The 16,398-nt window shown below is 38.4% G+C and overlaps 1 protein-coding gene across 1 annotated transcript in view; it reads left to right on the plus strand.

Moving 5' to 3' along the window:
- Positions 1-11,163: 11,163 nt before the first annotated feature.
- The window catches only part of LOC126271876 (CCR4-NOT transcription complex subunit 11-like), an 80,492-nt gene continuing 75,257 nt past the window's right edge, over positions 11,164-16,398 (plus strand). Inside the window, exons 1-3 of the mRNA XM_049974227.1 lie at positions 11,164-11,503; positions 11,580-11,671; positions 12,116-12,264. Of these exons, the coding sequence (XP_049830184.1) occupies positions 11,466-11,503; positions 11,580-11,671; positions 12,116-12,264 (279 nt within the window). The 5' untranslated portion in view covers positions 11,164-11,465. The remainder of the gene's footprint in view (positions 11,504-11,579; positions 11,672-12,115; positions 12,265-16,398) is intronic.

Genomic DNA, 16,398 nt, shown 5'->3' on the forward strand with positions numbered 1-16,398 from the left:
CTGGGTTTCCTGTTTACTCGGCACATGAGGTATACAGTACACCAATGTAGCAGTGTAGATAAGACACTTCTACCCACACCTTCAGCCCATTCAATGAATGAATGTCAACTGAAGTATGGGTTGGGATGGCGTTGGACTAGGGTAGACCATGCAGCTGTGTTAGTGATACTGCATTGGCGATATAATGGTTAGCACATCTGCCTGGTAAACAGGAAACCCAGATTCAAGTCCAGCTGTGGCACAAATTTTAATTTATTTCTTCAACTTCTATCACTGTCAGAGGCAAAGCTGAGGCTCATATGTCACAAGGAAAATTTAATTCCATCAGATAATCATTATTATATCCACAGGCAAGGATCAACTTTGCCGTGCAACAAATGTGCATTTGGTTAACGCTAAACAGATAAGCTGCTACTACGTTGGATGTAGTTAATCAGTTTAAATTAAATTTCTTATATACCAAACAGTTACCTGTTGTAAAATTAAGGTGGTTATGAGTCCATTCCGGTAACTTTAATTAAACAGCACTATATCTTCATATGTTTCCTAGATCATATATTTGGCACTTCATACAGTGTATGTGAGACTGTGGATAAGGGTTCAGAGCAGTTCGTGCATATGAGGTAAGACTTAATTCTCACACTGGGGGTTTCATTTCCAGTCTCTGAATCACATTTCTTCATATCAGAAATACACTAACAACAATGAATTTACGAGTAGAAACGAGATTAATTTAACTAATGTAAAAGAGAGAAAATGTGTGTCTTCTGTCATCATCGCCGAAATCGGATTGTCAGTAAAGTGCATTGATACAATAACTAATCCTGGTGGTATTATGATGTGCCTGCTGTAAGTTATTCAGGTTTATCTTAATCTTAGTTTGTCTGCACAGCTCCGAGGTGCAACTGCTCCAGTCGAAATACTGAACCAGTGACATCTTTAGATACTTTGATGTTTATGTAGGTCTTATACATTCCAAATCCTAGATTTGATGTTAGAATACTTTCTTGGGAAGTAATTAATTATCAATGTAATGTGATGATATTAACCAGAGGAACAAAATAAACCACAGATTGAGTGGCTCGAGAGATACTGGCAGAATATCAAAGTGAGACAACGAATGAGATACAGACACTGAAAGTGATACAAATTTTGAGATGTTGCCCCTGTGGACTCAATTCGAAATTTTAAAAAAATGATTTGTTGTGGAGGTGGGATCCAATACTTTAAAAAATGCAGATCTGACCACAGTTTTATGGTTCCTTTTATGAAGACTTCCATGTGTGCTTCACTGACCTAATCTTATTTGATAATAGAAAAACGAAAGCAAAAACGTAACATTAACTGTTGAATGGAGGAAATTAATATATTAAATGCCAAATCCTGGCAACAATAAGTAGATGTTGTGGTAGGTAGTACAAGAAGGTGACAGAATTTAACCAAAAGAGGGAAGTGTGAAACTTAGTAATACATGGTTCCTAGTTGTGAAGAGGTAGTTTATACATGACCAGTCATCCTCTTTTGGGTGTTATCGACAGTATTGACAACTGACAATTGTCAAGTTGCATTTAAAATTCGGGAAAAAGTGATTTGACACTTACGTAGTGAGTTGTGTGTGTCAAATTTTAGACCCAATTAGTAATGAGCTACACTATGAATTGGACACACATCCAATCTACAATCCCTCCTGAAAGTGTCATCCTCTGATGAGAACGAAACAGTAGCTTATTCAGTTACCATTCCATAATAGCCAAAAAATGTTAATAAGTCAAAAAGAGATCACAGCACGTAATTTAAGTGGTTGTAGTTATCGTTTGGCCATTTTACAAAATGGTAATGTTGTAGCAGGTCATAGACTGTCCCACGAAAAATGAATTCATATACTGCTAACCTCATAATTACTGATTAACATAAACTTAGTGATAACAAAAATATTTAAGCTTAATTTCCAATCATAAATGCTATTGTTCAAATATTTAAAATGAATGCAGATATTTAATAACAAAGAGATGTGATGGCACAGATGTCCTCAATATATCTGAATGAAGAAATTAAGAAAAAATTGTGTACTGCGAATGTAGTTAGAACCCAGTGTTATTTCTGCAAACACAAGTATTCCACGCCATTAAAAGTCAAAGAACGCTCTGTAATTAATTCATGAATGGTATTACTATTTCTACTCTTTTATCTTCCTAAATATAAATAATATTACCCTTAAACATAAGAATCAGACATAGATACCATTAATAGTTACTTAGAGCCAATGGTACTATCCAGAGATAAGGCAGGAATATTCTAGCTTAGTACAGTTGTGAGTACATGTTGTGTGATGCCCATTTATTTGCCAATTAGTAATACTTGGGAAAGTGTTTCTGTTTGGTTAGTTCGGAAATGCAAACGGAACTCACAGGATATTTTTGGTCGTGAAAGCTGATTCTCTGTTATCTGAAGAAATATGAATTGTAAATATGAGTAAGAAACGGTCAAAATGTCAGACTCACACTCTTGTGAACATTCTTGAGTCGAGTGGCCGTTGTGACAAATATCAAGGACTTTGTTGAAAACAAGAGAATTGATATTGTCACATTTAGAGAAAAGATTAATTAAATAAATTTGAAACCAACATTTAACACTACACTCAAGCTAGAACTCAGATAAGCAATAAAATAATGTTGTTCTGCCAGTAAGATACATGTTATGTGTCAGAGCAAAAAATGGTAAAAAGAGTGCTAATTTTCAATGCACAAACTTTTGCATGCAAATTGCAGGAAGAACTAAGGCCCAAATATGTCACAATTAAAAAGAAACAAGATAATATTATGTCTAACAAAGACAATAGATGCTAGAAAGTGTTGGTGGTTTGTACATGAAGCATACATCTTATGTAATGTACAGTGCAATATGTGGAAGAAGGTATTTACAATACATTTCAGGATGAACTAAAATACAAGCAAAGGAAGCTATGTGATTCATAACATTAGAATTCCAGTTATTATTATAATTTTAGGTAATTAAGCTGCAATTTTGAACTAGTAATTAATTTATGTTAAGTATTACTTAAAAGCTATAAAATAGAAAATCAACATTCCAGAGAATCCTTTACAGTTCGAATTACCAACTCTTTAAGGTTTATTTTGCATAGAGACATGTTCACACATGTAACTAAAGTGATGTCATTGTTCATGACATAGTGCAGTTGCATCTAAGATACATGTGTGAGCATCTATTTCGGTTGCATGATTGCAGTAGTGTCACTTTCTGCCATATTAGTACTAAGTGACACTGTTACCGTTCCACCACTTGTGAAAAGCACTGCACTACTGCTAACTGGTAGTAACATTTCGAAATACCAACATTCTGTCCCATTTTTTGCGGAATAATTGTTGCTGTGGGTGGTTCAATTAAAATATTTTCATTTTCTTACTGAAAATATGTCGAAAAAATGGTCAAGTTTTCTAGAATTAGTATGTGTGTGTGTTTGTGTGTGTGTGTGTGTGTGTGTGTGTGTTTTTGTCCTCCCACTCATACATAATGCCTATAAAAATGATTATTCTGCAATCTGGAAAGATTTTTAAATGAATAAATAAATAATATATATATAGAACTAAAAATCAAGCCTTATGTAGAATTTGGTTTGAGAGGCCAAGCACTATAGAAATTGTGAATTGTATGTGGTAAATAGTTCCTGTGTATAGTGTCCCCAGTGAATTAATACAAAAAGACTTTAAAAACGGTATTTATAATAAACAGACATTTAAAACTTGAATCATATAGATTTTTTATCATGTAGCCATATTATAATAATTTCTCTGTGTAAGTTTCGAGTGCAAAGAAATATAACAAAATGATCTAAAGAGACGAGAAGATACACTCTTTTGTTAATTCTTTAGTTGTCGTCACTACTTCTATTGTCTTCGTTGCGTGTAGGCGGACATCTTTCGAGTGCTGGCAAATGTAAGCATATTTGTACTAATTAAGAAGATAATGTATTGATTTTATATTATTGTTCACTTTTAATTTGTAAGAGGTGATCCCGATTTCATGTCTGCCTTCCTTTTAATTAACCTGCATTCGAGTAATTTACAGTTCAACAATCGCAATGGCCGATGCAGCCAACGACGCCATTACAAGGCGATATTAACTTATAAAATTTAGCGGAAGCGAAAAACTCGCCCACTGTTAACATAATATACATTTTTCTCCACAGCCGCCCGACGTTACAGAAAATATGTAGCTTTAAGGTTCTTATTTTCAGTACCACAGCCGAGAGCCAGAGCCAGGACTCTGACTACAGTCCAATGGTTAATGGAGGTAAGAAAAAATACTCTCGTGCGTGTGTGGGTCACAATTGTAATTAACAACTAAAGATTTTTTTGCTTTAAAGTGAACTGACTAGCTGAGGAAATTAATATGAAAAGTTTATTCCATTGTTCAACTTATATGCTCATATCTTAAGATTCAGAGAGTCTAACATTCATTAACATAACAAATAATTTAAGATTAATATTTTTAAAAAGGAGAACTTCTCAAAAGCATTTACTCATAAATCAAAATTGAATGAAATATCATTTTTATTAAGGAACACCATGTAAGTCGGCAACAATTAACATAATAATAATAATATATTAAATTACGATGGCCGAAGGACGCGAGACTGAGTCATGATGTGAGAGCTGCAAAAGAAGAATTTAGAAGTATTCAAGAAGCCTACATTAACAGATGTACTGAAAGTTATAAATCTTGGATGTGAGATGCACCTGCAGATGAGAATCCTTTGGTTATGAGGCCATTATGCTCAAACTGCAAAGCTTAAAATATCCAAAAAGAAACAAACAAAAGTACTTAGTCATAGAAAGATGCAGTTTTATTCTTTATCAAGAAGGTACTAAGACCAGCCAAACATATTAAGAGACGCGTATTCAGGAATACATGTAAATGAAAAATTCAACAGATTCATTACTATCTTCAAACAAAAATTTCAGGAGACGTTTCCTAAAATAGTAATTCCATTATGGAATCAGCTAGAAGAAAGTGGGTAACAAAAGATATCTGAAAATCATCCATAACTCAAGTATCTCAGCTCTGTTAAAAATAATGAGGGTGACTCAGCCTTCTAAGAGTATTTGTCAGATACAGGACTCACAGGAAATTGCTACAGGGTACACAAAGAATCAAAGGTGATAAGTACATACAGAATTAAACAAAAACACAAAGAAATGTGGAATACAGTTAAACGAGAAACTTTTAGCATGAAAAAGACGGTCGTGTGAAACCCAGCTGGCGCTATGCGTCCATGAGACCCAGAGGGCCATAGACATGGGTTCACCGGTAGATGCCGTGTTTCTCGACTTGCGCAAGGTTACAGTTCCCCACAGTCGTTTAATGAACAAAGTAAGAGCATATGGACTATCATACCAATTGTGTGATTGGATTGAAGAGTTCCGAGATAACAGAACGCAGTATGTCATTCTCAATGGAGAGAAATCTTCCGAAGTAAGAGTGATTTTAGGTGCACCGCAGGGGAGTGTCATAGAAACGTTGCTATTCACAATATACATAAATGACCTTGTGGATGACATCGGAAGTTCACTGAGGCTTTTTGCAGATGATGCTGTGGTGTATCGAGAGGTTGTAACAATGGAAAATTGTACTGAAATGCAGGAGGATCTGCAGCGAATTGACTCATGGTGCAGGGAATGGCAATTGAATCTCAATGTAGACTTGTGTAATGTGCTGCAAATACATAGAAAGATAGTTCCCTTATCATTTAGCTACAAAATAGCACGTCAGCAACTGGAAGCAGTTAATTCCATAAATTATCCAGGGGTACGTATTAGCAGTGATTTAAAATGGAATGATCATATAAAGTTGATCGTCGGTAAAGCAGATGCCAGAATGAGATTCATTGGAAGAATTCTAAGGAAATACAATCCGAAAACAAAGGAAGTAGGTTACAGTACGCTTGTTCGCCCACTGCTTGAATACTGCTCAGCAGTGTGGGATCCGTACCAGATCGGGTTGATAGAAGAGATAGAGAAGATCCAACAGAGAGCAGCGCGCTTCGTTACAGGATCATTTAGTAATCGCTAAAGTGTTACGGAGATGACAGATAAACTCCAGTGGAAGACTCTGCAGGAGAGACGCTCAGTAGCTCGGTACGGGCTTTTGTTAAAGTTTCGAGAACATATCTTCACCTAAGAGTCAAGTAGTATATTGCTCCCTCCTACGTATATCTCGCGAAGAGAACATGAGGATAAAATCAGAGAGATTAGAGCCCACACAGAAGCATACCGACAATCCTTCTTTCCACCCACAATACGAGACTGGAGTAGAAGGGAGTACCAATAGAGGTACTCAGGGTACCCTCCGCCACACACCGTCAGGCGGCTTGCGGAGTATGGATGTAAATGTAGATGTAAATATATCCAAATAAAGAGGTTTAACATATAACATGAAGGTCATGAGCAACCTTGAAAAGAACTAATTCAATAATATAGAAAGAAACCTAAGAAAAGCGCCTAAAACTACACAACGCCGCTACAAATAACGTTGTGTCAAACACAATGCCTCTATTATGTATTACTAAAGAAGAAGCCAGTTGGATTGTTAACAAATTTAAGAGTAAAATGTCCATATATCTGCAAGAGGTTAAATTGTGTCAGTTAAAAGAATGTAAGAGCAGCATGCAAGCACTCCTAACAAACATTGTAAAAGAGACCTGCCTTCAAATCCATTTGCTTTCCCGACTGTATAAAGCAAGAAGGAGTTCTTCAGACCCACAAAAAATATGAAACAGAAAGTATATAGACTTACTTACCAGTTTCAGTACTGCCTTCTTTTTCGGAAAGAATTGAAACTGTTATGAGGATCAGCCATTTGGATTCTTTAAATAAGTGCCAACTTTTGTGTAAAGTGCAGTTTGGTTTTAGGTCTAGGAAGGTAAATTCTATTATCATTTATGATTTATGGCATAGTGTGCTGCGATGAAAATGCTCAGGATATGAAGAAGTGTTCAAACTGCAAAGACATGGCATCAGAATAATGACCGAAAGTCAGCAAAGAACCCACTGCATTCAGTTATAAAGCAAGTGGGGTATTTTGACAGTTCCAGGTGGATACACATTTCACACTACAATTCTGACACAGTAAAACATTGAGTAATATGTAGGTAAGAGCTCCAAGCACGATCACCAAACCACACTCAATGGTTGCTTGTACCCAGATAAAATTATTAAATTTAAGACTCTGACCACTATGCTTTGAGGTGCCTTTGTTTGCATTGTACATTATGAGAGATACTGTGGCTGCACTCCACTCAAGCACCTTGGCTGAAGCACCTAGGTGAGACCATACTGGATTTCGTCAAACTCGAATTTTGTGTTTTTTATATTATAACTACATAATAATTTATCACAAACGCAGTTCCACAACACTAGTACACTGAGGATCTCTCGAAAAGGTACAATATATTGATATTAAATGTCAGATAATGAATTACTGAGATTTAAAGCTTTCAGGAGATGTATGACACAGGGCAGAGTTGTGAATTCCAGGACATTAAAGTGGTGTAGTGGTTAACATCCTCAATTGTGGATGAGGAGGTTAAATTATTCTGGTAGTTTTGGGTTGTGTTCTGCCATCTACAAAAAGTTTGTAATTCATCTTCACAGTTATGAGAACTTCTGAGACTTGTTGTCAGTAATATACAAATTCATTACGAAACATGGAAATGCGAGTGAATATTCAAAATACGTGGATTATCTGATAAAAAGAAACTACCACTCACCATCAGTAAAAAAAAACATAAAAAAGAGTGACACATGTGAGAAGGAATTAATTGGTGACTTTGTTTCACTGTCAGCGGCCTATAAAATTCAACAGAAAATTTAGAAGCTAGTTACTTTAGAAGAGCTCTTTTACAAACAAGAGTGTCTTCAAATTAAGCACTCATGCATACAAAATGTATTCTGGTACCCGTGCACGCATATTTCTGCTGGTGTTTCAGTTAGTTTCAAGATCGAAAGAAGAAGTTTGCCTTCCTGCCACTGAAGTGTAATTTTTTGCAGAAATTAGAGCATAATTTACGAAACTAGCTCACTTCTGTAGCATTTGTGTAGCTTTTTAAGTACGTCTCATACTGTACACCACTATGTAAATAAAGAATATAAAGAAAGAAAATACAGCCATAGTTTCCAAATTTGTAATGCATGAACCTGTTGAACGTAAAATAGTGTCTGCTTCAATTTGTCTGCTGGAATCGCTGCTGCAGTCACGATTATACCTTGACAACAAAGATCTCTATCGTTACCTTCCTGAAAGCCAAAGCTCTTTGAAAAGAACGCAGCCACACTACCTTCCATGACGTATATACACTCGTGGAAATGGAAAAAGAACACATTGACACCGGTGTGTCAGACCCACCATACTTGCTCCGGACACTGCGAGAGGGCTGTACAAGCAATGATCACACGCACGGCACAGTGGACACACCAGGAAACGCGGTGTTCGCCGTCGAATGGCGCTAGCTGCGCAGCATTTGTCCACCGCCGCCGTCAGTGTCAGCCAGTTTGCCGTGACATACGGAGCTCCATCGCAGTCTTTAACACTGGTAGCATGCCTCGACAGCGTGGACGTGAACCGTATGTGCAGTTGACAGACTTTGAGCGAGGGCGTATAGTGGGCATGCGGGAGGCCGGGTGGACGTACCGCCGAATTGCTCAACACGTGGGGCGTGAGGTCTCCACAGTACATCGATGTTGTCGCCAGTGGTCGGCGGAAGGTGCACGTGCCCGTCGATCTGGGACCGGACCGCAGCGACGCACGGATGCATGCCAAGACCTTAGGATCCTACGCAGTGCCGTAGGGGACCGCACCGCCACTTCCCAGCAAATTAGGGACACTGTTGCTCCTGGGGTATCGGCGAGAACCATTCGCAACAGTCTCCATGAAACTGGGCTACGGTCCCACACACCGTTAGGCCGTCTTCCGCTCACGCCCCAACATCGTGCAGCCCGCCTCCAGTGGTGTCGCGACAGGCGTGAATGGAGGGACGAATGGAGACGTGTCGTCTTCAGCGATGAGAGTCGCTTCTGCCTTGGTGCCAATGATGGTCGTATGCGTGTTTGGCGCCGTGCAGGTGAGCGCCACAATCAGGACTGCATACGACCGAGGCACACAGGGCCAGCACCCGGCATCATGGTGTGGGGAGCGATCTCCTACACTGGCCGTACACCTCTGGTGATCGTCGAGGGGACACTGAATAGTGCACGGTACATCCAAACCGTCATCGAACCCATCGTTCTACCATTCCTAGACCGGCAAGGGAACTTGCTGTTCCAACAGGACAATGCACGTCCGCATGTATCCCGTGCCACCCAACGTGCTCTAGAAGGTATAAGTCAACTACCCTGGCCAGCAAGATCTCCGGATCTGTCCGCCATTGAGCATGTTTGGGACTGGATGAAGCGTCGTCTCACGCGGTCTGCACGTCCAGCACGAACACTGGTCCAACTGAGGCACCAGGTGGAAATGGCATGGCAAGCCGTTCCACAGGACTACATCCAGCATCTCTACGATCGTCTCCATGGGAGAATAGCAGCCTGCATTGCTGCGAAAGGTGGATATACACTGTACTAGTGCCGACATTGTGCATGCTCTGTTGCCTGTGTCTATGTGCCTGTGGTTCTGTCAGTGTGATCATGTGATGTATCTGACCTCAGGAATGTGTCAATAAAGTTTCCCCTTCCTGGGACAATGAATTTACGGTGTTCTTATTTCAATTTCCAGGAGTGTATATGTAAGCAACACGATGTGTATCTAATTTGTAAATTGCAACGTTTAGTGAAAGAACTAGGGTGTATTATCAGAGGAATCTTGTGTTACAACATTACTGTGGTGTCAATATGTAGTCCTGTTTTTAATTAATTTTGTCTTGTGTTCATTGGCTATAAATAGTGTACTGGTACATATAATGGTGACATCCATACAAGGAAATTTGTATGTGGACTGAATTGTCCCTCTACTGTAAAATATTTATTTCTTTTTGCTTTTTAAAACAAATCTTTACATGTTATACAGATGGATGTACTTGAGGGAGAAAAGTATAAACCAGAGGAAAAAATGAAAAAAAAAAGATTTTGTTATTTTTGCCTAAATAAGTAAAATTCTTTTGCAGTTATTCACCCATAAACAGCGTTTATCCTTCATTAGTCATAACGTGTATTAAAAATAATAATCAGGTTTCACATGTAATGTTCTTCACATTGATGTGTTTAATATTTTATATTATTTAATATGTGTATCCACATGGCGACGCTATAGAATCAATGAGTAAATAAATAAACAGATAAGATATACACAAGCTTTGGTTTGCCATAGTAGACAGCAATTACGTCTTCATGTAATTTCCTTTGCAAGTGTTCGTTGCTGTCAAAGGTAGCTCTTAAGGCCACTGCAGCAAGCCATGGCCTGTGTCACTATTGTGTGTGTGTGTGGGGGGGGGGGGCTGTGTGTGTGTGTGTGTGTGTGTGTGTGTGTGTGTGTGTGTGTGTGTGTGTGTGTGTGTGCAAACATGGTTTTAACGTGTTGTTGAAGCCTCACGTTATTTCTCAGTAGATGCTGTACTGCATTTATTTTTATATCAGTGTTATGTTGATCCAATAAACAAAAGAACTACATGGAAAAGGTATGTGTCATGTTTCACATAGTTAAAAAAAAGGGATATTGTAACCATATACGTGAACAGTTATTAAATGTTGTAATAACTGCAAATTGTTGTGACATATCATGTATACCCGAACAAAATAAGCTAATAATTAGAAACTTGAACATTTACTACACTGAAACAGAAGTATAAAACAATCAAATCACACATTACAGATATTTCACATTATAAATTACAATTTCATATTACAAACAACAAAATCGCTAAAACAAGTACAGAAGTAAACAGAGTATAAATAAATTTAATGATGAGGTAGCCTATAGTATTCAATATCAAATATCACACTTAAGTGTGTCACTCCTAAATTAAAATGGAGAAATGTTTACGTAAAGAAATTCATCAAGAGAGTAAAAAGACTTTAATGTATAATAACGTTGTTGCAAATAGTGACGTGTGGAAACAGCAGCACACGGTGCCACACCCGCGTGAAATGTCATGTCACTTGCTTTGGCGACGCTGTAGTTGCATGCGGTAATCCGCGGCGGCTGTGGCAAGACACAAGTGTAAAAGAAGATCTTTGATCTATCTAGGTTCTTGCGGCGGAATCATATCTTTGGTTTTGTATACATAAAAAAGATGCGTCTGCTGAGTTTACCTAGATGTTTTATGTAAATGGCGTGTTTTGTGTAGTGTGGCGGGAGGCTGTCATATTGTACTAATGAACTTAGTACATCTACATACATCAACATCACATTCCGCCCCCAGTTTCTAAGAACAACAGATTTATTGAAAAGAGAAAAAAATGTCTCTGTCAGTTAAAGAATTGTCATCTTTACTAAGGTAGCATAACTATACATAACGGGCTATAATTTTACCATATCGTGAATTATCTAGTAAGTTTTGTTTCCTTTGACAGCATTCTTAGCGAGGATAATGTCGATAACCAGACACTGGAAACACTATCTGCCCAAATGCATCAGTGCTTTTCTAAACAGGACTTCTACAAGGGTATGTTACGTTACTCCAGCGGTTACACCTGGCGACTGTATTTATATCATCAATAGATAAAATTTGTTCGTTATATTTATTTACTTGTCTCCGTTTATTTTACAGTACTTTACTGAAGATATGTTATTAGATGTATCTGTGAGAAATAGAATATCAAGATCTTCAATTTTTTAATCTTTTGGAAAATGTTTATGTACATTTATTGGCGTGTAGTTTAAGTGTATAATAGGCGTCTCGGCGTGCCTTTCGACGATACATGTCATTTTTAACTAAATTAACACCAATATTTATCCTTTTAATATCCGAACATTAATTAACCAGTGTCAGAGGCGTTTACCATGGATATCCTTTTTATATACATTTTGTTGATAGATATCAGTTGGAATATTTTTAATTAACCCTGGAACTAGAATCAGTTACAGAATTCTATCTTTTCATTTATAGTGGGATGTGCAATTATATTGCTACTGCAGCAAGCAGATCTTTTACCCAAACCGACGCAACGAATGGCTGCTATTTGTCTTCTACATGAACTTTATAGAGGAGAAGGGATGTCAACAAATCCTTTTGCTGCAGTGTTTGTGCACTTGTTGGTAAGCATGCTGTTTTTCTTTTGAATTTCTTGTACTGCTAGTATTATACTTGCCTTGCTATACCCAACACTCTTAATTATTAACTTCTCATGGCTGATATTCACAGTCATACAATATTTCTTAAAAGACACCATAGTCGCCATTGACTGTATGAAATATTTATTATTACGATTGCAACTTCTGCCTCAGGGCCACTTTCAAGTAACACTGCAAAAGTTACATTCTGTCAGAATATGAGACTGTCTGCCATGAGTACATATCATCGTCAAAATGAAGCCTTTTGACTGGGAGAGTCCCACAAGATCCGATGAGTATGACACAATGTTACCATCGATCTAATAATCTCTCACAAATAAAAGCTCAGGTGCACTGACAACATGTGGAACTAAGTCTGTAGGCGTGAAAATATATGCTCAGTGCACCTGAGCTTTTATTTGTGATAGATTATTAGAATGATGGTAACATTGACAATACGGCACATATTTAACAACATTTTACGATGTAATAAGTGTTGTACTCATCGGATCTTGCGGGACTCTCGCAGTCAGAAGGCTGTATTTTGTCGACGACATGTACTCATGTCAGATAGTCTTATGTTCTGACAGAAATAACTTTTGCAGTGTTACTTGAAAATGTCCCTAAGGCCAAAGTTGCTGTCGTAATAATAAGTATTTCATATAGTCAACCGCGACTAGGATGTCTTTTAAAAAAAACGTTAATTATATTGTCTGTGTATTAAAATGATTCTGGTGTCATGCTATGTGACTGTATCCCCTGTATTGATGATGCTCTCTGTTTCCATGGTTTTAGTTAGAAAAGGCAGCATTACAAAAGCAACCGATTCCACCCATCTGCTTTGACCCATGACATCGTCAATGTGGCAAAAATGCTACTTTCAGCTTATACAAAATAGCATCACTACATAAAAATGCCAATGAACACCGACACAAATAAAATGACATAATAATGTCTCACTCAAAAAATAGAATGAAACTAACAGGACAACCATGGAAAGTTGGGTGTTGAGGGCGGGGACAAGCTAAATATATAATAATAAAAAAACACTGCACCATCTCAAAACAATATAAAAAATTTGAATTACAGGTATTGAATTACACTAGTAAAACTACAGGAATCAGACATTTCCCTTGACTTATACAGCTCAACCACAGATAACGATGCCGAAAACCAACACCTGCTACCCCATAAAGGGGAACTGGACATTTACCTCGACCTACATAGAGCTATTGATACCAAAAAACAAACAGCTACAACTCCGAAAAGTGGAACCAAAATCAGCAACTCAGAAACCCAAATACCCCATATCACTACATCAATTAAAACGAAGTCAGCCTACCATAAATATGACACACAAAACATCAGAATTACCAAAAATGTGCAGAAACTATACGACAGACATCATATCACCATCCATCTCAAAGCATAGTGATATGCTCATGAACTTTACTATCATATCCATAACTAGCAAAAAAAAAAAAAAAAAAAAAAAGCTTCTTTCTGCATAACAAATAATCAGACCTAACAAAAATGCCATACACATAAACAATGAATAAAACAAAAAAGAAGAACTCTAATAACTGACTAAAAACAGTTCCACAAACCACCATTGTCACACCAACTATCTAAACTCAAAACCACGTTAGCACGATGACAACAAAAACTCAAATGAACACAGTACCACACCTTAAACTCAGCATGTCTTCATCCTCCATCAGAGGGCACCATCTGCAAACATAACCAACTCGAAACCTCTATGCTGTAGTGATGTCATATGCCACACCACTATTACGTCACAGGTCAAAGCAGATGGGTGGAATTGGACACTTTTGTTGACCCAAAATGGCAACAATCTCTGTTGATACATTTGTTTGTTTGCCGTTCATTTCCATGTATGTTCTTTATTTTTGTTGGTATGTATGTGCATTAGTATAACAAAAAAATTCAAGTGTGCTACCTCCAACCATGATTGCTTTGCTTAATCACTTTACTGAATACTAAAGCTAAAAACAATAGATTTTGGGCCCAGGCTACTCAGACCACCCAGTAAATGCAGATTGTTAAAATTTACAAAACAAAAAATAACTAAGGTAAGCAATCTGTTTGTTAAATTCATTACTGTTCATAGAAAAATGTATCTTCAACATAGAAAAGCCATGGGAATGTACCTTGGGTGAAACAACAGATAAGTTGGAAGTGACCAATGCTAGAGCCAAAATAAGAATTTCATTTGATTCAGCAATTTGCGTGCACCTGCAGAACACAACCACTTCCAAAGACACCTGGAACGGATTAAAACAGGTAGTGTATATGAAGACTGAGGACTTTACAGGAAAATTGGTTTGTTGACTACACTTCTCACAAATTGACTGGCGACTGTACATGAGAACAAAGATACAAAATAATTTCCATTTGTAATAAATTAAATACTTTGAATTTTGAAGGGAAACATGAGTGGGTAGGGTGCATTTTATTGTCAGGATTATTGGATGACTACAAACCAATGATTATGAGCTGAGAGACTACCAGCAATTGGAAACTCTATTAAAACTAAATTATTGTACCCCTCAGAGGCTCAGCATTCATTTGCTGAGTACGGGCTTGGCGACCCCAGGGTTCTTGAGCTGGGGACTGGTAAGCCCCACCAGTCCTCTGTCACCATAAGCCCTGGTCATACTTCAATGGCCACCGTGCAACGCAGCGGGTTCTTCACTTCACTGCTTGGACTGTGAGGAAGATACCCACCTCTATAAAAAAAATGTCAACCTCAAGGTGTGCTACGTGCTGAGGTGAATGGCTGTTGAGGTGAAACATTCTGTAGCGAGCAACCTCTGGGGCACCTGCCGCACCCCAGTTGAATCAGGCATGGAGGGCTCTGCCTGGGTCGACGGTAGTTTCCCTAGCATCTCGTGGGATCCCAGTGGAACTGTCTCGTGAAACTACTACTCCTGACGGGATGGGTGTACCGTCAGGCAACACCTACACCCACTCCTCAAAGAGAACTCGGTTGGTCAGTCCTCCAGAAAAGAAGTCTCCGAGTAATAGTAACAGGGCATTAGTGTGCCATAACACTTTCATTGTAATCAAGCGAAACTGGGGAAGCTTTGAGAATATATCCCCTTTCTATATTAACAAAGCATTGCAAGGCATTGGTGGGTCTCTGAAAAGTGTCAAACGACTACGTAATGGAACGCTTTTGGTGGAAACTGCTAATTCCACCCAAATATCTAAGCTGCTGGGATGTAAAGCCTTAGGTGACTACCCAATCGAGGCTGAATTGCATAACACCCTTAACTATAGTAAGGGCACAGTTACCTCCTCCGATATAATGGAGATGGACCCTGTGGAGTTGCATGAAGAGTGGAAGAATGTGGGCATCAAAGAGGTGCAAAATTGTATGAGGAGAGTCAGTGGCAAATTGGAAAAATCATCAACGTTTATTGTAACGTTTAGTACTCTCAAATTACCGGAATATATCCTTGCCGGCTATATCCGCCTTAAGGTTTACCCGTTTGTTCCCAACCCCCATGCGCTGACATAAATGTCAAAGGTTTGGCCATACCAGTATGGGATGTAATGGGAAGGCTACATATGGCAATTGTGGAGGCTCCGCTCACGAGTCAGGGATTTCTTGTACACTTCCTCTGAAATGTGTTAACTGCTCTGCGGATCACCCAGTGTAGAGCAGAAAGTGTGGGTTTTACAACGAGGAAAAGAAAATTCAAGAGTTGAAAGTACAGAGACGCATACCCTATGGTGGAGCTAAAAAGGCTCACAAAGCCATGCAACCATCGGGTTTTGCAACTTCTTTTGCATCAGCCCTTAAAACACCAATAGCTAAGTGTAATGGCTTCACGCAAACTCAGACCACAGATTCAAGTATGATCACATGCACTTGTCCTGTACCTGTGGGGGAAACGCTCCAATTGCAACTGATGTTGCTCGGAAGTCATCAGCAGTAGACTTACCACCTACGCCACATACCACACCCCAACTTCAGAAGCCACCTAAGCCATCCCAGCAACCCAGACAGCCTCCTCCTCTTGTCAGTAAAGAAAAGCATACTTCCACAAGTAGTTCTAAAGTCCAAGAAAGCGGTAGGTAAGCCTTCAGATC

The sequence above is a fragment of the Schistocerca gregaria genome, chromosome 5, assembly GCF_023897955.1.
Source record: "Schistocerca gregaria isolate iqSchGreg1 chromosome 5, iqSchGreg1.2, whole genome shotgun sequence".
NCBI classification, from domain to species: Eukaryota; Metazoa; Arthropoda; class Insecta; order Orthoptera; family Acrididae; genus Schistocerca; species Schistocerca gregaria.